The sequence below is a fragment of the Micropterus salmoides genome, unplaced genomic scaffold, assembly GCF_014851395.1.
Source record: "Micropterus salmoides isolate LMB-PRFRI ecotype aquatic unplaced genomic scaffold, ASM1485139v1 Ms_hic_scaffold_18, whole genome shotgun sequence".
Taxonomy (NCBI): Eukaryota; Metazoa; Chordata; class Actinopteri; order Centrarchiformes; family Centrarchidae; genus Micropterus; species Micropterus salmoides.
In genome coordinates, this window is record NW_024040928.1 from 2,562,982 (window position 1) to 2,586,821 (window position 23,840).

A 23,840-nucleotide genomic window follows, 5' to 3' on the forward strand; every position below is an offset into this window, starting at 1 on the left:
GTGGAGATATCCAATCACAGAGGGGACAGAGATACCCATTTCTCCAGCCACAGAAGCAGACTAGAATTCCTCGCAGCCGCAAGACTATTTCAGTCGGGGTCGTGACTTTCACTTTTTCTCCCACTGTTGCTCTCGCCACCTGTGCATAAAACCTACAGCTGACAGCAACAAGTTCACGCCATCTCTCAGAGGGCTGTCAAAAGTCAGGGAAATCAATTACCTAAGGCAGGCTGAGGACCAACTGTCAATATCCAAAAAATGAATTCTAGCCTATGTTCAGTAGCGTACTGGACATTACAGCTTGACGATATATTCTGCATAAGAGCATCTGAGCATGTTCTTTTATAGCTTATGTTTAAATGATTCAGTCTTAGCAGAACCACTTATTTAAAAACACCTGCAGCGTCTTTGATTGCTATACTTATTTTCTGTAAAAGTATTTGTTGTTTCTTAAAAGCCTGTGTGTTCATGGCTGTGTATATATGAATGTTGTGTGAACAAAGCTTCATTCTTCAATAGCCATAGCTCTGGCTCACTATCATTATAATGATGTCATTATTGTGAGATAATTAGCCATGAAGACGTTTCTTGGGAAACAATCTCATAGCTTGGACTTTCTTCATCGAGCAAAGTGTCTCAGTGTCTCAATTGCTGCCAACTTTATATTGGACTTGATAAGGACTCTTCTTCTTTGGCTGGCTCCAGAAATTTTATTCACAATATCCACTGTGATCACTTTGCCTTAGTGCAGGTAATACGAATAACAGACTCTCTAATGAGATGTCAGAGATCATCAGTGAAGCTGTGGAGAAAAGGACTTCAAAACACAATGAGCTGAACAACATAACACAGCCAGTACGCTCAGGGTGGCACCTCGTGGCAATAAGCAATGCAGAAAGGTAGTTTTTGGAACAGCTATATTAGCTGTACAATGTTTTGCCATTTTGGCTGTTTCATGGCTTTGTGGTGAGCTTATGGAGAGCTGCTTAAAACGACAGAAGCAGGGAACAGTCACATAAAACTGCGGGCTGAGCAGATGTATCGCTCTCTCTGCTGGGTAAGAAAGAAGCCTGTGGAAAGTACAGTACCTCCTTGAAGTCGCCAGACTGATTAAAGTCTGAAGATTGGCCAGACAAAGAGAAAAAAAAAGCTCAATCTGTACTTAACTGTGCTTTTTTCGTTCGCTGGGAATCATATTTCTATTTTCTTTAAGAGGGGGAAAAGAAGTAGGTACAGTGCAAAGAGAAGCTGTCAAAGTGGTTATTTATGGAGAAGAAATAAAAAAAGGCAATAAAACCTATTTCCTAATCTTTCCCTGCTGCATACCATGCTCTGGTCGGATAAATTCACAGCCTCTACATAGAAATAATCAGCCGTCAAAGCCTTGAACACATGGTGTTGTCTCCTAAAATGCCCGGCCTAACGCAACTGCCATTAGTCACACAGGGACAATTAAAAAGCTGCCCCAGCCTGTCCTTTGTGAATCTGTCTGAATTGCCTTAATCCTTCACTATTAAACTCAAGAATAGTTGGTGGGACCATTCATATCTATATAGGCGACTGCTCTGCGCCGCAGCGTAGCAGAGCTGTGTGGATTCAGGCTCAGAAAGCAGCAGCGGGTGGTGGTGGTGGGGGGGGCTGTTTGTAATGCAGATTGCCTACTAGAAGAGGACCACCAGCAGTGTGGAGCACAAACACACACATACACATTCATACAGTATGTTGGTTTGTCAGTACATCAGGCTGAACGTGGCCTTGTAGTAGAAGTCATACATCAGCCAGTCAGTGTTGTTCCCCACTGATGTGATGGAAGGAGGTTTAGGATTCTACTCAGCAGCCGGCAGAGGAGTCAGTCTGCCTCAGCCAGCATTAACAAGCTGATGAAAGAATTTAATTCATATTAATTACGGGTGGGTATCAAACCTCAATACTTTTTTGGTACTGGCTTGAATATGTCCTTAGCACGTACTGACATTTGGCAATGTCTGGTCAGATTTATAATCTTACTTATTCCTTGATCAGGTAGTTCCCGATTTAAATAATAACTGCTAATTTTGGACTACTTCATTTGGCAAAGTTCTTGGGTGGATGCATTAAACATTTACGAAGTTCAGACTTTTTGTTAAAAGAAGGAAGAGTTTTGTAGAAAACTTGTTCCTCAAATGAAGTAAATGTCAGGTTTTATATTTGCAAGAATATCAAAACTCAATTTAAATATTACCTAGCCCTACTAGGCCAGGTCACAACACAGTGAAAGTGGCACGGCAATGTTCATCCATCCTTGTTAAGTAGGTGGTGCTAGAAGCTAGAAGACCACGACTTAGCTTTCTTGGATTCAAACAGGCATCATATGATAGCCGAAGGGCTTGAGATTGCTAATCAGAAAATGTTGGAATTGGTCCGTCTATAAGTCTGCAAAGTTCTTGATTCTCCACAGTAATCTAACAATTACAGAGAGAGGAAGTCTTCCGGGCCAAGAGGAAGTCTTGCTGGCTAAGGAAGCCCCGAAACAATGTGATAGCTGATTGGTTCTGAGATTTGTCACAATAGCTCTACAAGCTGTTTGGCAGTCCAATGACGTTCAACTTGACACAAATTTGCTGTTAGTTACAAATCTTACACTCTCCAAAATGTGTATTGGTGGGAACCTACAAACCCCCATATTTGTCCAATCATAACACACACACACACACACACACATTTGTATACAGTATGTAGATACAGAATGTAGACTAAACCAGGGTGATTATTATTGTTTTTTAATTAAAATCAAATCCAAAAACTTCCCAATATTAATCTCATCTTTACATTAAGCCCCAAAAGACCATGGCAGCTTATTTTGCCGTAATCTGACAAAAGTAGAAATGTATGAAAAGTTTTCACATGATACTTGTGAGTCTGAGTTCATGGCTGTGAGAAACACATACAAACGTCGGTGTTTTCTCTCCAAACAAAGGCCAAGTAGGATAACAGCGCCATATGAAATTGGGATGAAGCGTCTTAAAGTTGTGTTCCGCAGTGATTGACAGAGGGCTTGCAAACTGAGAGATGAAGCCTAACATCCTGATTAAGGCCAGCAAGGTGTCACATCATTGTCAGGCTTTGTGTATTGGCCGGTGGATTTGCCATTACTGTAATTGGTGATTTCTGTCTGATAGGCAGCGAGGGAGATGAGGCTTTAGACTTAGTGGGAGGGCACGGGCGAGAGTTGGCTTTTCAGGGTGCTGAGCTTCTCCCAAACCCCATCCCAATTACCCCAGGAACAATGACAGACAGCGGCTTTTGCCTCTTTGTGTCAGACATCCGGTGTGTTTATTTAGCGTATCTCCAATCCACTTTGTCACCAGTTAATTGGAAAGCGGTGAGTTATTTTAATGCAAATGCAAGACATGTTCACACAATTTAAAGCAAGCTACCTTCAGTTAGCTTGAGGTGACAAAATGACAAAAAGTGTGTTGGCAGTCTGGGGGAGAAGTCTTCCCCTTCTGCAGCACAACATGCAAATGCTTTCAGAGTGTGGGGGGACAGACTTTACAGTATGCACTTGGTGCTGTCACTCTGTGGACTTCCAGACTGAATTCATGTGTTATCATCTGCGATTTAATTTCAGCCAGAAAGCAGAGGATGTTATGTGTAATGTGTCAGATTAACAAACCCATACAGCTGAATTACATCCAGACAATGGATTAAGTCACTGAATCTCTCAACCTAGATGTTATTTAATTTCGCATAGTAGACAAAATCAAATAACGTCATGACATTAATAAGTAATTATCTCTCTTCCTGAACCCTAGGAGTGTTTTTGCAACAACAAAAAAAATCTAAACCTGCTGAAAATACAGAGGTCTCTGCAGGCCTTTAATTTCATCTCTCATCTAGACATCTACTGCCAAAATATACTGGTCTTAACACATTGTGACATACTTTTTGGCAGCATTCGATGGCGAGGAATTTACAAATTTAATTAGCTCAGTCTCTAAGGATACAAGCTCTTCCAACTTTCATTTAGATGTAATCTTTCATCGGAGAATCCATTGCAGCACACAGTTCTCACAGAAGAATAGCTATTCTCGGTCTTAATACTTCACGACATGCAGCAGAACTGGCTGCTTAGTTCCAGAGCAATGGTAGAAAAAAACTGAGAAAACAACGCCCACCCACTTTCGGCAGAAGGTTTAAGCATGTTTGACAGTTTTTTTTTATAGATATATCAATAGCTTTTTCCACCATTGTTGCAGTAATTTGCTGGGAAACTATAATTCTACTAAATGTTAGAGCAACACCACAAAACAATTGTTCCACTGCCAAAGCTGCAGAATATCCAGTATGTTTTAGGACCGAAAAATACAGTTTCGCACAGCCCATGGTGACATCTTTATATTGCTTATTTTAACACAGTTTTAAAAAGTCAGTTTAATAACAAATAAGATAAAGGCAGCCAGCAAATCCTCATTTCATACGCTGGAACAACGTAGTGTTTGGTATGTTTGTTTTCAAAACAGTTAATTGATTACCAGAAGACTTCGCTGATTAATTTTCTTTTAATTAACTCGTTAATTAAGTGAGTTATCGTTGCAGCTCTGGTATGTTCCATAAATACTAAGATCTTGACCTAATTAGTGTACCGGGCTAAACTGACAGTGATTATTTGATTCCCAGGGGATACCAGACCAAAGAAAGTCTGCTGAACCGGTTGTCCCGTACGGATACGACCCCCCTGCCTGTAAGCACTTTCTCTGAAGGTCGTACTCCTGCATTTTGTCAACAATATCTGAAATCACAAGGTTAAATGGACGATAATTCTCTCCCAGCAGGACTCATGGTGCTTCAGACCCAAACACTTCAGACTAAGTCTTCGTTCCAGGTGTCTAACAATGCAGCAGAATGAGCAGAGAGGACGGGTGGGTGAAGGAGATCATCTAATACAAAGGGACTGGGGGACTTTGCAAAAGCTCTTGGCTGTGTTACCTTGTCACAGCATCCCTCGCGCCCTCACTAACTTCCTCTAGCCCAGATGTGAAGCCCATCTGCTCCACAGCCAATACCAGCGTCCTTTTGGATCCTCGGCTGCCATAATCTTTTTACTGTTGTTTTCTACCAAATACTTAAAAGCAGCCTACCAGATGGCCGTTATACATTCCCTCTGCTTTGATAACTAAAAGGTTTTGGTACACTGCTGGTTAAAAGCAGTAGAAGTACAGCTGAGGAAGCTAGCAGGTGTGCAGGACTAAACTAAGTCTTGGTCAGGCCCTGAAGAATTGGAGGCGACAGCTTTTGAGGGTCAAAAGGTTGTCCGTAATTGCCAGCGGCCTGTTTGAGCAGAGGCAAATAGACTTTCTGAATTTTTTTCCTTCCTTTCTCCAAAGCCAAAGTGGTCTGCCACAAACTCATTATGATTTCCAAGTGTGATGATCTGAATAAAAGGGGAGGGGGGTGAAGCAGGGGGTTGAAGACATAATTAGTTTTCCTCACTGCAGGAGACAGTATGCTGATGAGACAATGAAAGACAGAAAAAAAGCTGAGCTGTCAATCTCCCCCAATTCTTTCATCTCACAAAGCACCAGTGAGAAATGCTCACAGACCCCCGAAAAATCCCCACACACCCTGAAACCGCAATGCACGACTGGTTTACGCAACGCAAGCTACAACCACCGGAAGAAGAGGAAGAGTGCTTTCTAGCATAAGATAACATAATCCAGGTCACGTTCAGTGACAGTGCTAGAAACGGATAAAAATGTTTAAAACTGCAAATACATATATCTAACACCAGGGTCTATTTATATAAAAGTTTTCAAAACCCTCAAGCATTTTTGAAAGGCAATTTACGAATACCAAGTAAAGTTCTTCACAAAGAGTGAAGAATGTGGCACATCAATCATGCAACGTACTTCCCGCACTTAAAGCAGTAACCTTTAAGAGCAGCTTTTAAGTGATCCCATGATTGATGGTCACATGTACTATGCTCGCTGCCGAAAGAGCCAATCACACACAGGATTTAACATCTACCCCATTGTTCATTCTTGTGTTTTCTCTGAAATATTATTCCATAAAAGCCAATTTAGATTATTGAAGTTGAATCTTATTTGTGTGAAACCTATAATATCTCCAATAGCAAGTAACAGGTGGTCCACTAAAACTGTCCTATTCTCAATTATACATATTGCTTCATATGGGTCTTCATGACCAACACTATCTTTTCATTCCAAAACATTTCTCAGAAGCACTGCTGGATTACCAAAGTAGCCCCAGGTTCACTGTGTGGCAGTCCGATTGAGGTAATTTAAACAGCGGACCAAGCTAAAAACTAAATAACTCACAATTGAGATGACTTCATGAAGGGTTAGAGTTACCCAAAAAATATAAGGTTAATATTCACCATCTTTGATGTGGTCTGCACCAAATCTAGCTGCTAAATGTTTCACTTAATTGAATCCATTAGTTAATATAAAATATTGATTAGTGCCACTTTAAACTGGAGTATTTTCTTTAACAACATTTGATGAACAGGATGAAGGGTTATTATTTTATCTTTCACTTAATTTAGAAATGTTGCTTTATTGGATGCAGGCTCAGGTAGAAGTTGCTGTTTCCTGTATGTGATAGATAAAATGTTCACTTAACACACTCTCTGCTGCTCTCTGCACCACCAGAGAAAACACCATCGCCTACAGGAAACAGCGATCAAAGTTGAGCTATTGACTGGGGATCGCCGCTGTGTGTGAGTGTGTTTTGTCCAGTAGGGGGAATTCACTGCTCTTGGCCACCTACGGCATGCAACCCTACTTGGCTTTTATTACCCTTGGAAGTCCTTTTAACTCCTTCGGCAGGAAATGAAACACTCGAATGGCTCTATTGCAAAGTGCCGGAGCCCTTTGCAGCCAGAGCTGTAACATTCCCGAGCATGTGTTCCATATAAAGCGAGGATCGGGGAGTCACAGGTGCATGCTGACAGGGTGTGTGTGGTATGTGTGTGTGTGTTTGATTGAATGTAGATGAGAGCAGAGACAGAGTGCAAGTGAGTGTGTAGATAAAAAGAGAACAGGAAAGAAAGTATTTTGGTGTTTACTGAGGCCTTACAGTCACCCGTGGGCAGTAAACGGAGAGCGGCTGCATTCCAGAGTTAAAGCCAGCTGCCTTCACTGACATCGGTCATCGCTTGAAAACACACAGGGCAACTTTAAATATGGAAGTTGAAGTTCACTTTTCAGTTACTGTTTTAGAGAGGAAAACAACTATGTTGACTGTTTTATGATTTACTTCTAATTTATTGTTGATTGTAGCACTGCAACTATATATATAGATATAGATATATAGAGTACTTTCCAGATCACTTGAATTCCAATTTACAATATAAAACAGACAAAAGCAGCTAATCAACACATTTGAAGAGCTTAAACTAGTGAGTGTTTGGCAAAGAAGAAACCTTCTCTGCTTCATCAACTAGCTTCCAAATTCCTTTATTATCATATTAGATGGAAACGAAGGTTGCAAGGAATGGAACTTTCACAAGAGCAGTGAAAAACATCAACATTTAATGATGAATAATCAGGTGTGTTGCTCTGCTACAATGAGACTTTTGTTTCTCATCTTGAGAACACTGTCTGTTCTGAGAGCTTCATCGTGCTGCTATATATGTATACTCTCACCGCAGCTCTTTTGTTCTCAGGTCACACTGTTATTTGTCCCACGCTTCATCTGCCGCACCAGACTGACTACCTTAATTAGCGCCACTCACGGAGAGACATTAATAAGTGTCCAAAAAATCCGAGATGGAATATATTAGAGTTCCATTTTTGTCGACAGTGACATTTCTCATCAACTACCCCTCAGGTCTATAATTTCACTGAGTGAATACTCTGCTCGTGATCTGTCACCCCGTGGTGGTGGCACAGCGAGAGCTCAGGAGGCCATTCCCCTGCTGTGTACTGTTATACACACATGGAAAATACAATAAAAACTCAGACAGAACATGTCTGCTGCTCTTTTATCAAGGGCAGCTAATGCTTCTTCACAAAGCAAGTTCAAAATACCAAATAAATACATTAAAGGGTCGATTCACCCAAATTACACAAACAACATTTTATTAAAAATGTTTACTTTCTTTGTTCAGTTTGAGTTTTCTCAGAAAAAAACATTTCTCCCTGCACCCCTACACACACACAGGTGAGTGGAATTTGGTTTATGCTGCTCACAGCTATCCCTGTTAATCCACAGATCTGCTGTCAATCAATTTCTAACTTTTGTTTTTCCTAAAATGGGCTAAAATCTGCTCCTTTTTTGGCCATAATTCCTGGGAAACTGCAAAAATGTTCGCAGCTGAAGGCTAAATACTGACATTTAAATGCCATTACCATAGACTGTGATAATCTAAAATGTATTACCATATATTATAATAACTCATTAATTCATCTTCCACAGTTCTGTGTTTAAAATCAGACTTACTTTGTGGAAAGATCCCAGTTTTGCCCAGAAAAGAGAGACATATGACTTAAGAGGAAGTAAACATTTCTAAATCACGGGAAAACATTCAACCCTTATTAAAAACTGCTGAAAGTGAGGTAAGTGTGTCCCCAGAACATTGTTTCCCACTACTGATGTGTTTAAATTTAATTTTTCATTGGTTTTACAACCAAAACTGAAATTCCAATGACCTCAATGTGTTCTGGTGGGGCAGAGATCACAAGCATTTATACACACCGCAAAACTGAACAAATTCAGCCAAAACTATCTGCATGGTTTTATTTGGGTGAACTGACTCTTTAACATCCAGCTTTATTTTAGGCATTTGAAGTACTTGTCCTGAGGACTGTTTTAATTAACATGAAGGGACATTACTGAACTAAAAACAGAGCTTGAACCATCTGTATGAAACAGGCTGAGTGTGCTCAGCTGTAGCATTCTGAATGAAATGCTTGTGTTTCCTCAGAGGAGTTTATTTTGCTTCCTTGTAAAGACAGGTTTGGTGATAGAGGGATCATAATAATCTGTCCCTTGCTGACACTTCAATAACTTTGCACATTTAAGGCATTCGGCCGATCATTTCTTCCAGAGTGAACTGCAGTGGCAGCTCCGAGTCTAGCTTTAAGACATAGGCTGCTCTGTGTGGCGAACTTGCAACCTTCACCTCAGTGGACTGTCACTCGAACCACTCAAACCTGTCGCCAACATGTAAACATGCAGCAGAGTCTAGTCAAACATTTCAAGGGCTGAGCTTCCTGCTTTACGCCTGCAGAGAAATCCTTATTTGTTTACAGAAGGGTTTATGATATCACACAATACACACACAAATTTAATATCCCATAAACATTGATAAGTGCAACAATGCTCAGGGAAACTTGTTTAGTGGCCAACTTCTGCAAAAAATAAGTTGTCAAAAGTCTTGGCTGATAAATAAGAGCGGCTCATGTCTGCGAGAGAAAGAAGGGATTGCAGAAAGGTGAGCGTCTGACTGAAAAGCTGACTTGCTATGTGGAACGTAAACAGCAGATTGACTGCCAGAAAAAAAACCTTGCCTCAATCTCTTTCTGCTGCCTCGCAGAAGTCTGAATAATTAAAGCCTGGTCGGTGTCTGCTCCGGGGGAACACAGCCTATAGGATAAAGCTGAATGCGAATCAGCGCTCCCCTTTCAACTTCCACATATTCCCAGCTGAGCCCAGAACATCAGAATGCTGCAACTTTTCAGACAGTTTTTGGAATGAAATAATATTGCTCTCTGCAAATGTTCCAAATTAATAACACTGCATCCAAACACAAACAAACAGGGCTGGAGACAGAGTTTCTGCGGAAATAAACTGAAATAATCCACAGAAAATAAAGAAGAGTCAAACAAAAACAGAAAATTAATAAAGAGTTACTGGACTTGCAATTACAATAACAGCAACACTACTATTAGAAGTCCACCTGCTGAGGTACGCCATGAGGAAAATGAAACATGATGTCACGAGGATTTATCAGGTTCTTTGATGTGATTTTAGAGTCCGTTTTAACTCTCCTATAAACATGATATTAAAGTCAGCTGTTATTCAGCTGCTGAATCAAAGAAATAAGGATTTTGATGCATGTGAGCGTTGGAACAACACGTCTTCAATCTTAAGACAACAACTTGATTCTGACTCCCTTTTTGTCTGATTCTCTGAAATATTTATTTGCATGTTGTACAGAGCTGCTGCAGCTCTAAAAGTACTGGCTTTGCTTTATCTGTTGGGCCAGACATACTTCAAAAAGGGCACTGAGGGCACAGGGTGGCTCTGTTACCTCAGAATTGTCCTTATATGTTCAGGACATGGGCAGATGTGGTTAAAATGGATGTCACGTGGCCACTCACAGACCTAGTGGCTACAGGGACAGTCATCCAGTGCCACTGATGTGTTTTTAATAGTTTTTAGCCAACAATGGAGCTCTATGGCACAGAAGAAGAAGATTTATCAGGCTGTGGGCACACTCCTCCTACTTGTTAGTAGCAATTTGTTGACGAGAAGAAAAATACAGATGCTGAATATCAACAGAAAATATCTGCAGCTATCAGCCCTCTGAACCTGCACTGGCTGAGACTATTCTTGACGACAGCCCCGCATGGATGTGTCTGCCTGTGTCCTTTCCAAGGCAGTGGAACAGCCCGTCGCTCTGACAGGCTGCCTGCACCGGGAGAAAGGACTCTCCAATGGCTGTGATAGGGACCAAGTGAAGGGGAAAGAGGCGACGCCAACTTCTATGAGGGAGGGCTCATTCAAGCACAGCAGATTCGGGGGGATTTAGGGAGCTCGTCTGCCAGCAATAAAAGGCTGAAACAGGATACTTGGTGAGATTAATTACCTAGATAGGCCACGATAATGCCATTTAAATGGGAAAGTAATTAAAGTGCACCTTCCATGAAAATTATTCATTGCTGACGGATTGGGTGACAGACAAATCAGGAGGCATTTACAGAAAAGCTACAGGTTAAGTGCTCCGAGATGCTGGTCTGAGACCACCACAGTTTTATTGCAGCTGTTGAATCTTGCTGCTTTGCCCAGCTCTCATCAAATTACTGTGAGCATGTGGAGCAGGGATGGGGGGCGGGGTGGAAAGAATGGGCTCCCAGGTAACGTAAAACCAGGGACAAATGCTACAAAGGAGGATCCGCTTAACTAGAAAATTACACTGGCTGGCACTGGTCAGTAGGGACCGCTCAGAATCAATCAATCCTTCTGTTTAAGGCCACCAAAACCGGGATAAATCAATGGCCTTATTGTTCCCCAAGTGTTACTTTCACAAATCCATTTAGTGACGATAAAGTGTCAATAAAGTGGCCATATAGATTACCAGTTTGCACCCATGGACATTTAATATTTTAATGATCATTTGTCTCTTGTAGAGATCATTTGTCTCTTGCAGAAAACCTTGCTATCTTCCTTTCTGAACTCCAGACACTAAACTGCTGCAGGACAGTGAAGCAGACTTTGACTGAAGCAGCCAAACAAAACAGGAATATTTGCTTCTCACGCAATGCAAGGGCAGAGAGGCTTTTCAGATCAAAGAAAATGCTTAGCTTACATTCTTGTGTGCCTCAATGCTTTTCCCCCTTTTGCATTGAGAGATTGAACTAAAGAAAATGGCCTGTTGTTCTCCTTGAATGTTTAAGTAGGTTTGTACTTGAGGGGGACTATAACATCAGCCCACATTCACACAGTGTTCCACAACAAATGACGAAGACTGGCTAAAAATAAACACAAAAGAAAACTCTTTTTTTTTTAAGTGTGAAACTTGTATCTTACAAAAATCTGATGCAGTATTATGACTCTTAAAATGTGTATGCTATCATGTATGTTTTGAAATGACAGCCATGGTATTCTTGGTATTTGGAAACAATCTAGAGTCCTGTAGTCACGACCCCCCTGCCGTGACTCCTGGTTTGAGTGTAGTTTTGGGTGAGTGTGGCGTGCTTGGTGTGTTTTGGTTTGGTCTGTCTATGTTCTCTCTCTCTCCCTCTCTCCCAGTCGGTGGCTATGGGCGTTACCTCCAGCCCTCCATCCCTCTTGGTTTGGTGCCTTTCCTCACCTGCCTGCCATCAGCAATCAGCATATCTGACCACTATCAAGCCAATCCGCCATCCTTCGACAACCCAGGCCTCACATCCAGACCCTGCTGGATCGTTGAGTCACACGCAGTGAATCGTACCAGCCAGCCTTTTGTTTGAAACTAGAACGGCTGCCTTTTGTCTGCTTGTCTTGCCTGTCTTGTTAACTTTTGTCAATCTCCGTCTGTAGATCTACAACCGTCAGAATCCCACCAATGCCAGCAAGGCAGACTGGCCGGCCAGAGTCAGAGCCAGCCACGTTTTTGGATCCTCTACCAGACTCTATTTCACTCTTCCACCTGCTAAACCTGCCAGTTCAATCCAGCAACACTTGCTTTGGATAATAACCCCAAAACCCCGACGCTCTCTCCAGCTACATTCTGAACCTGTGAATAAACTTTACTGCCTGTCTCTTGTCTGTTTATATGTTCTGGCCACAAAACGTGACACCTTTCATATTTTCAACTGGTTATGTAAATGAAAAGCCATGACGGCAATCTTACACCACGCTGTGGGGGTGACTGGTGGTTGCAGTGGTGTGTGGTTTTTGTGCGAAGGGGGCGTGTCCAAGCAAATATAGAGTGTTAAGTTGCTCTTTAAGCCTTCAATGGCAAATATGTGAATGACAAAAGACTGTCAGCAATGTTACGCATTCAATTTCTCAAAAGGGCTCAAATTTGAAATGATGTCTTTATCTTATCAAATGTTTTGGAATGATGGCCGTGGCATTGTTGGCATTCTGGGACATTTTTAGTAAAACTCACCACAGTCTAAATAATGCATCTGGCCAAGTCCTGTTTTCTGTTCTGACTCACTCTTGGAGCCTGTGAATACTTTAAAGCACGGCTTTTTATTGTGAAAGTTGCTATCTTAATGTAACAGGCTTTGTGCTGCTGGCTAATACAAGCGGTCAACATTAAAATCTATTTCCACAGGCTCTTTCTTCCACTCATTATGTAGTTTACACCTCTAGCTGATTGTACCTAAACCCCATTTCAGTGGTATCAAACCGAACATTTCCACACGGCATGTACACACACACACACACACACGCAGGTCCTGTAGTCTTTCCCATAACCAATTTCAAATCCTATTTCTGTGCCCTTCTCCACAGTGATTTTTCTGGCTCAGAGATGTGAACGCCCGCTTGAATAAATATTAATGGTTAATTCTATGAGCAGTGCCCACTCACAAGTGTGCTGGAAGAACAAAAGGCCTTGTTTACAAGTACGCTTCAGGAAAGCTAAGGCATGGAGGGCCTCTGAGGGCGGCTCTGTGGCCCCGTTGACTCACAATGGAGAGCTGATTGGAACTAACTCTTAACTTCCAGCGCACAGTGGCGGGGTTTTGATTGGCAAAAATCCTCAACACAACAAATTTCTATTCAGCCGCTGCGAGGACGGAGATGGCAAAATCAAGCCTCCAACCTCACAGCCTCCAACTAAACTCGTTTAAGACAGAGCTGAGAGGTAATTAGGTTTCTGGGAACAATAAGCACTCAACACCTTATGTAGCTTCAGCCTTGCTCCAGACATTTCCTTTGGTGTAATTAGGGGAGGTGTGAATTCCTCATCAGATGGATCACCATCTGCATTCACACACTCTATGTTCATTCCCCCAGTCACCAGCTACGAGCCTATGTTCACGCTGCTTATCGTGCAGGAGGTGGAGCTGGAGAGGGATGAGGAGAGGGCTTCTCGTTCTAAGGTTCTTTCCGTGCTATGGCTCTCCAGCATGCAAAGGTTAATCAATTCTGAATGATGAGCCATAAAAGCTTTAATAATACAGCCATTCTCTAAAGACAGTCCTGCATGCTTGCTCAGGATGGACCGACTGTTTTAGGAAGCTCCGACATTCCAAATTACAAATCGCTCAAGCATTCCTTAACAGCCCAAAGAGCGCTGGACCCAGTGAGGGTCCAGTGAGCAGGACAATGAGCCCTGCAGCGCGGAGATAATGTCCGCTCAAGATGGGAAACCAGAGAGATTCATCACAAGGCCATCAGCATCAACCTAATGCCAAACATTCACTTGTGCTCCTGTCGAGTTTTGACTGTAGTTCCACCACTATTCTCAGATCGCAGAAACCAGCTTTTCTTTCCAAACAAAACTTCTTAGAAACGATGTCAGTCGACAAAGTCCTTAATTTGACAGAAGAGACAGCTGTTCATTCCCCTTTTCCCACAACAACCAGCCAACCTTTTCTTTTAACTATGACCCACAGATGACCCACGCGTCATTTTTGCAAGTCTCCAACTACTGACAGCTTATAATCTGCTGTAAATGTACTCTCAAACCCAGTGTAATGGTAACCTAATACGCCTGTCATATGCCAGTAGCCCACGTTAATAATTAACAAAGCCTTTCTCTTGCTTTAATGCAGTAGATCGTGGAGGAGTATGTTACACAACCATTTTTATAGTCAAAGCAAAGTCTGATTTTAACCCAAATTTTGTCAAACCTATCCAAGTACTTTTGTGCCTAGACCTACTCAAACTGGCCAGGAAAGACATGCACGGGTAAAGTCCATCAGAAATTATATTAACTTGTTGCCAATGTGTTATAATCCTGCACAATAGACTTACATTGATTTTTGGTCCACATTTCTCAATCAAACAAATCTCTTTGATAGGAATTTAGTGGGAAAACATTCATCCAGCGTTAGATCGCTATTGGGCAAATGCTGACCTCCTTTCAAGTATCAAGTATTCGAGGGATCTTTGTGATCTTTTTTTATGAAAATGAGTAAACGTATAGATACTGAGGATTGCAAACACATTCACACATCAAAACTTTAATGGAACTGATCAACCAAATTATCAGCAATCTGATCCACCATGGCCAATTACCCTGATTACAGTGTTATAGCACTCTAAATGGTGCCACTTTCTCGAAATAATAAACATGACACTATCTTGGCACGTTCTTTCACAATAGCTAATGGCTAAATATTCCACCGGGTTAACTGAGTAATTGTCTGTTGTCAACATGCCACGTATAATTATGAGGGACTCTAAAAGAGCATGTGTTAATTGTTTTTTTTTGGCTTTTTCTTGCAGCTTGTCCTCTTCCCGCCACCCTCGTGTCCTTGGCCAGGCAACCCCTCAGCACATTCCAGCGCGTGTCTCTGTCACGAAGCGAGCATCATGAAATAAATCATCCCGCACGCATCCATTCAACTGAATGCCTCTTTCTTTCTTTCTGTCTCTCTCACACATACAAATGTGTAGTAAACTGAGATATTTACTGTGCAATAAAACGTTTTTGTGGCAAACCACAGGTCCTGTATATTTTAAGAGAAAGGTGGCGGGTAAGCAGCTTTACTTAACATTAAAAAGATCTCAGGAATGTGACTGACTAAACCAATATGATGATGATGTCAAAGCAGCAGGACGTGATTGGCTGTCAAACGGCAGAGGGCAGGTGTAGTTAGCCAGAGACAGAGGTTATACATCCAGCTAAAGCTTCAGTGCTCTCTTTGCAGACTCCTTTTAATCACCATAGTCAGAACAGTCTTTTGGACCAACTGTGTTTCATGGATGCTCAAGCATGAAAGAGGAATCGTGTTGGGTGGATCCATAGAAATAATGAATAAAAAAGGCTTTAGAGTTTGTCACCGCAAAACACAGCATTTTAATTATGGTAGATTCCCTTGAGACTGAGCTGCAAATACAGTACTGGCTCTTTAGGTACCACTGGGAGTCTGTATCATTGCTAAGCTAATAATGTTTGCCACTGTAGTGCAGATATACACATTAAATTAATCTGGGTAATATGCATACTGGTTTTATTGTGTATCATATCAGAGTATGCTCATTAATGCTAATAGGGAATCATTACTGTAGTTTGCATATGAGAGGTTTTTAAAATTAAACTGTCAATCGCTATGTTCCTAATGCCTAATGCTCTCTCAGCTGGAGCTGTGCATGTGTCTGAGCCAAACATATTACAACTTCAGCTTCAAAGAAATAGTTTAGCATTTTGGAAAATGTGATTATTCACATTGTTTGTGAGAGTCAGACAAGAAGATCAAAACCAACCTCATGTCGTCAGTTTTTGTGCTTCAAGTACAAAGCTGAAGTCAGGTTAGCCTGTCTTGGCAGCTAGCAGTTCTGAAAATGACTAACTATTGTACCTTGTATGTTTAATCCATTATAAAACAGAAATCTAAAGGCAACAATTTGCTTTTGATGGGTTGTAACAATTCCTTGATAAATAACAGTTTAGCATCTTTTTTATTTTATTTATTTGTATTGGGATGTGTTAGGTCTTTTGGTCGTATTTTGTAAGGGTTGATTGTACAGGGTACAGGTAAGTTTGTAACTATCCTCATCAGTTCAGATAAATGTATATTGTCACTGTAATGGCATCTTTTAATGCATTTCTTTGTGTTACTGTCCAATAAAATTAAATAAAATCTTTGGCTGCAGCGCTGGTTACCATAAAATGTTTGTGTATGGATTAAATAAATGAGATAGAGTGCATTAATTGGGGAGCTTTAGAGGTGTTGGTAGGTGTATTTTTGAACATTGAAAAGAGACAGGATAGTTTCCTCCTGCTCCCTGTCTTTACGCTAAGCTAGGCACATCAACACACATTCATTAAAGTGCTGTCAATCTAACTCTTGGAAATAAAGTGAACACATACATGTATTTCCCAAAAATGTTGAACTATTTCTTCAAACTGAAATAAATGAGCAAATATCCAGAAAACATCAACTGTTTTCTGATATAAACTCCACATTTCCTTCCATAGCAAGTGCATGTGCAAAACAACATCACTTTGGTGTAAGAGTCCTCACCTGCTTGACCAGTAGCGATGCTAACCGCAGCAAACAGCCTCTGCGTTCGGCTCAGGTCTGACACCCCGTTGACAGCCTCCACCTCAAAAGTGTAGTTGGCGTGGGCGAGCAGATCCATGACGGTCACATAAGTGTCTACTAATCCTGACTGTGCAGGAGAGTATCCCACATTTGGTCCACACGGAACACACTCCTCGGGTTCCCAGCTGCAGCGCCGGCATATAACCCTGTAGGTGACGTCGTTGCGGCCGCCCGTGTCAGCCGCCGGGTTCCACTCCAGGCTAACTGTGGTCTGGTTGATGTTGTAGACCAGGTTCTGTGGCGCTGAGGGAGGTCCTGTCAGAGAACATGGACAAAGCCGGAGTTAAATAACTGGGTGCCAAGGAAAGTGACAGCCAAGAGTGTGCACTGACTGGATCTGTGCTTTCCCTGTTTTCTGAGAGAGAAAAAACACTATAGGACATGCCAGGTCCAGCCCTAGAGCCAAACACTCACTCAATTATAATAAGACTCAGACCCAGAAAAAAAAAAAATAGCACAGGTACACTGAAAGGAAGTCAGCTCTGGCAGGCACCAAGGTCAGTGTCAGAAGGCTGTGAAATCAAGGATGAAGCCCAAAGTTTCAAAGGGAGAATAATTTCAGTCAGAGTTCATGCAACACAGCTTTTATGTCTCTGTTTTTATGAATTGTCATTACCGGGACAGCACACCCATCTAACCCCCTCACTTCCATTTCCCCTCATCCTTTACACTATAAAATATTACCATTAAATTGATTACACGATTTTACAGTGAAAGGGTTTTTCCGTTTAAAGTCAGGTCCACTTACATGGTCTAGTTATCACATTCAAAAACATTTCAGAACATACAATACAAAAAGTTTTTTCTAAAAATAGTTTTGGGGGGGATGTGACCAAGGATGTAGAGTGGGTTCATCTGGTGCCTTAGCCTCTGCCATCACTGTATGAATGTGTGTGAATGGGGTGAATGTGAGATGTAGTGGAGAGCGCTTTGAGTGGTTGGAGGACTAGAAAGGCGCTATACAAGTACAGTCCATTTACCATTTACTTTTTTGTAAATGTCAGATTGATTGTTTAATGAACTTAGAAAATTAAGTTGCTAAAAATGATAATTTAATTAGCTAATTAGCACCGGAGCCTGCACTGTGTTTGGCTTAAAATTATTCAGAAAGCCTTCTTCGTTATTTTTTTATTTGTCATTTTATTTCATGTGTCAAAGCACTTCAACCAGAGATCTTATAATCATGCGTTTGCACTGATCGTGACTTAATGAAGCTGCTAGCAGTACAGCAAAAGTCGTAATGATTTGACAGGGTAACAAATTAGATATCCAACTTGAAGCAGCTGTACTAAAATATGTTACCTAAATTCAGTACAATCAATCAATTTTAAAACACCCATCAGTAATAGTTCAGTTAAATCAAACTTTCAAAGCTACCTTCATCTTTTCTTTCACCAACCTAAAGATAAAGTTGATGTCTGTCGCAGCAGCAAACTAATACCTGTTTACACACACAAACACGCTACATTAACTTCAATTTGGAATTATGTTTGGTGCCATCTGATGAATGACAAATGAATCTTGACTTCAATGTTTTTTGTCTTAATTTTGGAACAACCTGATGCTTTTTTACAGTGTACTCATGCATGCAAACATAGCCAGTGATTCATCCAGATGGACTAAGGGCTTTGTTTACATAGCAATTGTTAACAGCTTAAAATCTGCAGCTGCTATGAGAATGATTGAGATGGTTACATGGTCAGACAAATGCTTAGCTGTGAAACAGGGGCCACAGACAATCACTCTCCAAAATCCAGCTATCCCAGCTGGAGACAGTGGCTTTACTGGGTTGCCTTGGAAAGGTATATCATGTAGACAGCAGACACTTAAAGTTAATGTCTTCCAAAAAGAACTGAAAGACTGACTCACCCACAGAATTTAGCAACAAGATTTAAACCTGGATTATCACTGCCCTGTAGCTGCGATTTACAATTTCACTTGACATACAATAACAACTAGCTCCATGTCATTAAAAGTGCACAGGACCACAGACCATTTGCCTGTAAATATCCACATGATGGCGAAGAGATTAGCTCATCTCGTAAAACAATGAATAACAAATTGCTGCTTTCATCTTTCAAATTCCAGGCTGTTGGCTTTTATGGCTCCGATGTTGATATAAATAAGCTCCTCCTAACGCAGTAAAGATTATATGACTTGTATTCTTTGTTTGTGAATGTTTTAAGAACATCTTTATTTGGTTCTCTGGGGATTTAAACCTTTCTGTTTTCCTCAGGAAATATTCTTTGAGGGAATCTTGGGGAGGGACCTCGCAACTCATTAAATTTGTCACATTAACTAAGAAAACAGGTCATACATATGCATAGGCCCAAAACTGCTATCACAATATTCAGGCTCATTAATACAGCACTTAGTTGTTTTTCCCTGTTCCACCCATTAGAACCGAGGGGCTCAATGGAGACATCCATATTCATGATTATCGGGTAAGATAAGAGACAGACTGTGGACTGGGAAGATGAAAGAGCCACCTGTGGCAGGTGAAGTGGAGACGAGTGACTGCTGATAGCAGCACTCGACTTCAGCCTTGGCACTGACATTCGACCCGCGCTCTCGATCTTCCTCGCGGACAAAGGGGAAGGTGTGCCTCGGCACATACGCCCACGCACATGTGCACACTCGCATACCACCCACCTGAAGCTCAGGGATCTTTTATTGTAGCATTTCCATGGCCACGGTAAGTGGTGATAACATCTCATTTTGCTCGTGCCACTCTCAGGTGCCACACATCAAAGCGGTGATTTGTTTGCAACAAGATGCAAAAGGAAAATTAGATTAGACTGACCCCGGATCCGTGTGATCTTTGTCTTGTTTTTTCAGATCACACGACCCTGCAAGCTTTGCCTTTCTTCCTTTAAAGACCCTCAGTGTCCTTCAGCTCTCTTTATCATTTGTCACTTTTCATATGTAGAACGCAACAAGTGCAATGCCATGAATGCTTGTGAGGAGAGTGTCTGAAAGAGTATGATTTGCTTGTCAAAGACTACGGAGTTCTTGGAGAGTTCTTGGCCGGAGATAAAAGTCAGAGGAAGAAGGCGACAGAGGCAAACCTTCTGTCCAGCATGTGGCCACTTACAAAAAGGTTTACACATTTCTCCGTCGAGACATGACAGGATGACGCATCATCTGACCGATTTTGTTATAAAGCATCCTGAATGCCTGCTTCTCTATCCTATCTTTCTGCCTTGGCGTCACTTTGTTTTCGCTGAAAATGCTCTGTCTGGACTGGAGTCTTCACCTACAGCACAGATTTGCGCCCTCCGCTGTCTGTCTGCTCATCCCTATAGCTCTAGGGCTTGTCGCTCTCCCTCTTCTTTTTACTCTTTTTTGTCTGTCTCTCACTCCCCCACTCTGTTATCTTTTCGTGTTCTCTCCTCTCACCCCTCCTCCCAGTCAAGTTTCATTTCACGGATTAGCCTGCCAGTGCCCCCACAGCCTGAAACGTCTCAATCACTTGCTAGCTTCCCTCCAACGCTGCCAGTGTGACCAAGCATGGGTGAGTGTGTGTGTGTGTGTGAGAGAGTTTTTATTGTTGTGCATAAAAATGGAATATGTGCATGCACAGTTTATGTTTCCTGCTACATCATTTGCATGCTTACATGGAACTTGTGATTTTGTGTAATAAACAAAGAACTCCCATGTGGTCTTCAGCTGCACAGAAGCACATCTAATAATCCACCATATAAAAAAAACACAGTATAGTAGCTGATTGTTTTTAGGTCATGTTTCAAAGCCCATCTCCGTTCTGTGCCGAGTTGTGAGACCTGTGTAAATCCAAGCTTAGGAGAGAAGAATCCAGTGCTTATCGGCCTTCAGAGGAGTTCGGGGGCTGACTTAACCCTCCACAGCCTATTAGCTGGCTGTGCTCTAATTGGAGAGCTGAGGGGAGTGGGGCGGCAGGGGTGAGTGGTATTCAAATCACCCATGAGGTAATCCTCTCTCTACAAATGTGTGCTGTGACCCCTTGACCTAGCCTCTAATGATGTGGCTGCAGTAGAACCTGTATGAGGGAAGCCATGCAGAAGAGGAGCTAAAGCTGTAGGGCCTGTCTGTGAAACAATCAGTCTTACAACAATGACCAACGTCACTGTGACTGGTCAAACTAAACACAGACATAAACTCTTAGGTTTCCTTATTAGTGGTGGTATTTGTGAATCTTGTTCTGAGTGAACTGGCTACAATCCGTATTTGCGTGGCGTCTTCTAATTACAATGTGGACAAAAACACCTGCAGTAATTTACATTGAATTTCCATGTGCGTGACCAGCATGGGGACATAAGGCTTTATGTTTTGATCAGCATTATTTCCAAATATTGGATCCAAGTTTAGTTTAGTGTGGCATTCAGTTTTGGTCATTTTGGTGATATGTTTTGTATTTCCCAGAATAAATCTAAAGGGATTGTTTTCATTTATTACAACTTGCGTCTTATTAGTATAGTTTAAGGTAAAACTTCTATTGATTCTATTATAATGGATGGACGGACGGATGACGCAACTAGGCCAAGCGAACAACTGCTCAGAGACCTAAGACCTCTATGGTGCCCAAAGGCACAAGTACATTGTGGTCATTTGATACATTGTAAATGTGTTTGGTTCACTGAAGCACAATATAAATTTACGGTTTTGGTACGGGTATTAGTTCTACATTTATACCATACTTGTTACAAAAAACATAAACCTTTCCTGCATTTCCATATTCTTGAGGCTCTGACATGTAAAAATGCCTCAAGTCAAAATCTAGATTTTGCATCTTAAAAAATGTAGTTGATAAAATGCTTTTATAGTGCATATTTTTAGATAAGTTGCTTTCAATCAAAATATAACCCCAAGAAGGGGCTCACAGCTAGGTTTTGCCCCTGGGCCTTCTTGCTGAATTGTGGGAACATGGCGACGCTGCTACAACAAGGTCGGATGGGGCAAGGAACTCAAGCAGCCACGCTATCAGACAGACAATAATAATCAATAATAATCCCATCTGAAAGGACAACTGCACGACAACGGAAACGGGTGGATTACATTGAGTTCCTCTTAAAGTGAGCTTCAGTCTGAGAGTAGAATAAAAAACAGAAGTTGTGTATGAATGTTTAGATATTGTGCTTGACACTGGATCTGATATTTGGTAGCAACACTAGCCTCTACATTCTGCAGCCCTTTCCCAGTCCCAGAGCAACTCCAGGCAGGACTGACCCTGTGACGGATGTCAACTTGTTGAGGTGGCACATTTTTAAGGGGGGTTGGGAGGAGGAGACGACTGCTCACAACTGCCCTTTTCAGCTTCTAGCCTGCACCAGTACTGCTCACAGCTGTTGCGTGATTGATGCCCACTCCCCGACCTGTCAGCAGCTCCAGTCTGTTCCTTGCTTCTGGAGAAAATGTTTCGTCCCCGTATATCTTGTTGTCTTTGCATATGTACGGCGTGGACAAACATTCAACAAACAACGCATTTCTTTCTTCCGCCCACTCTCAACACACAACACATGGGAAACAATGTATTTGGAGCTATGTTTTTGGAACTTCTTCCTTCATCTTTATTCAGCACGGATTTGGCTTTTCATGTCCCCACATTACAACTTCATTTTCTTTCAAATCCTCATAGACACATTCTTAATCTCTGTGTGCCAGAGATCCATCTCACTGTTTTGCTAAGGCATACGATATGGTAGCTTTACAAACCCCTATTTAAAACAATCTGTCAATCAAGCTATTTGTTCAGGCAGTGCAAATTCATTTTCAATTACTATTCACTCCTGGTCTGGATAAGGCATGAAAAAAAGAAAATCACAGTGACTGTTGGTCACACTGACTTAATCCAGCGATGAATGAGGAAATGCACGTACAGAAAGCTGTGCAAAAATTGCACTGGGTGAATGAGGAGGAGGGTGAAGCTATTCATACAAGTTAAAAATACATATTTACATATAATGGTATGGGGTCATCAAGTGTGGACTCGAAGTTAATGAAAATGAATAATGGAAAGTGTGCATTAGGCAACTTCAGTAATTACTGTGCTACTTGGCCAAGGTGATTACCCAGAAGGGAACAGCCAGAGGACATTGCAAAGAAGTGGGAACTTTCTCCTGTTCTCATCACTCTGTGTGAGTCCTGCCCTTGATCAGTAGGCGATGTTAGAGTGAAGCGTTAACATCCGATTAGGATGGTTGGAGAAGTGAGTAATGGACCTGTCTTTTAGAACAGGATCTGTATGGTTGCCTCTGTGCTAAACAGAGAGATTGGTGGCTTGTGGTCATTGGCCGGCCCCGGATTTGCTTAGCCTGAGTTATGTCCTGGTTTGTGTCAGACGGTGATGGGAATGGAGTTTACAGAGAAATCTGAGCAAAGAACCTTATTATGTTCCAACGGAGCTCACTGATTTCATTAACAAGACACCGGTCATTTTCAAAACCAACAATTTTGGTAAGAATCTTGCCATTCTTACCTGTTAGGAACTATTACGAGCTACATTGTGTGCCCCTTCATGAAAAGGTTATGTAACTGAGAGTTCAAGAGTTAGTTGATTTAAAGACATCATCATTGGCATGACTCAGACCAAAAGGAATCTTACCACAAGCAGCATACAAACATGTCTGCTGTTGAGGTACACTATGTTTACTTTTTGAGATAAAACCATTGAAATGTTAATTTGTGACATGCTACATGTAGTGTAACAGTAGCACAAGTAGAGACACAAGTTGGCCAAATGACTCAGTGATGCCAGTTACAAAGCAATACATAACCTTTCTAAAGTCTGCTACCAGTCACACCAGACCAAGTGAGGCTGTGGCAGTAAAACCAGAGTGTACTGAATTGAGCAACAAAGTGTTTTATTTATTATAAACTCAACTTTTTATTTGTATTTTTCCCCTTTACAAAATTACTTTAAATGAC

At 41.6% G+C, this 23,840-nt stretch overlaps 1 protein-coding gene across 2 annotated transcripts in view; it reads right to left on the reverse strand.

Annotated features, from left to right (window-relative positions):
* epha7 (eph receptor A7) overlaps positions 1 to 23,840 on the reverse strand; it is an 82,032-nt gene that overhangs the window by 37,802 nt on the left and 20,390 nt on the right. For both annotated transcript variants that reach the window (XM_038726207.1, XM_038726206.1), the window contains exon 5: positions 16,857 to 17,192. In XM_038726207.1, the coding sequence (XP_038582135.1) occupies positions 16,857 to 17,192 (336 nt within the window). The remainder of the gene's footprint in view (positions 1 to 16,856; positions 17,193 to 23,840) is intronic.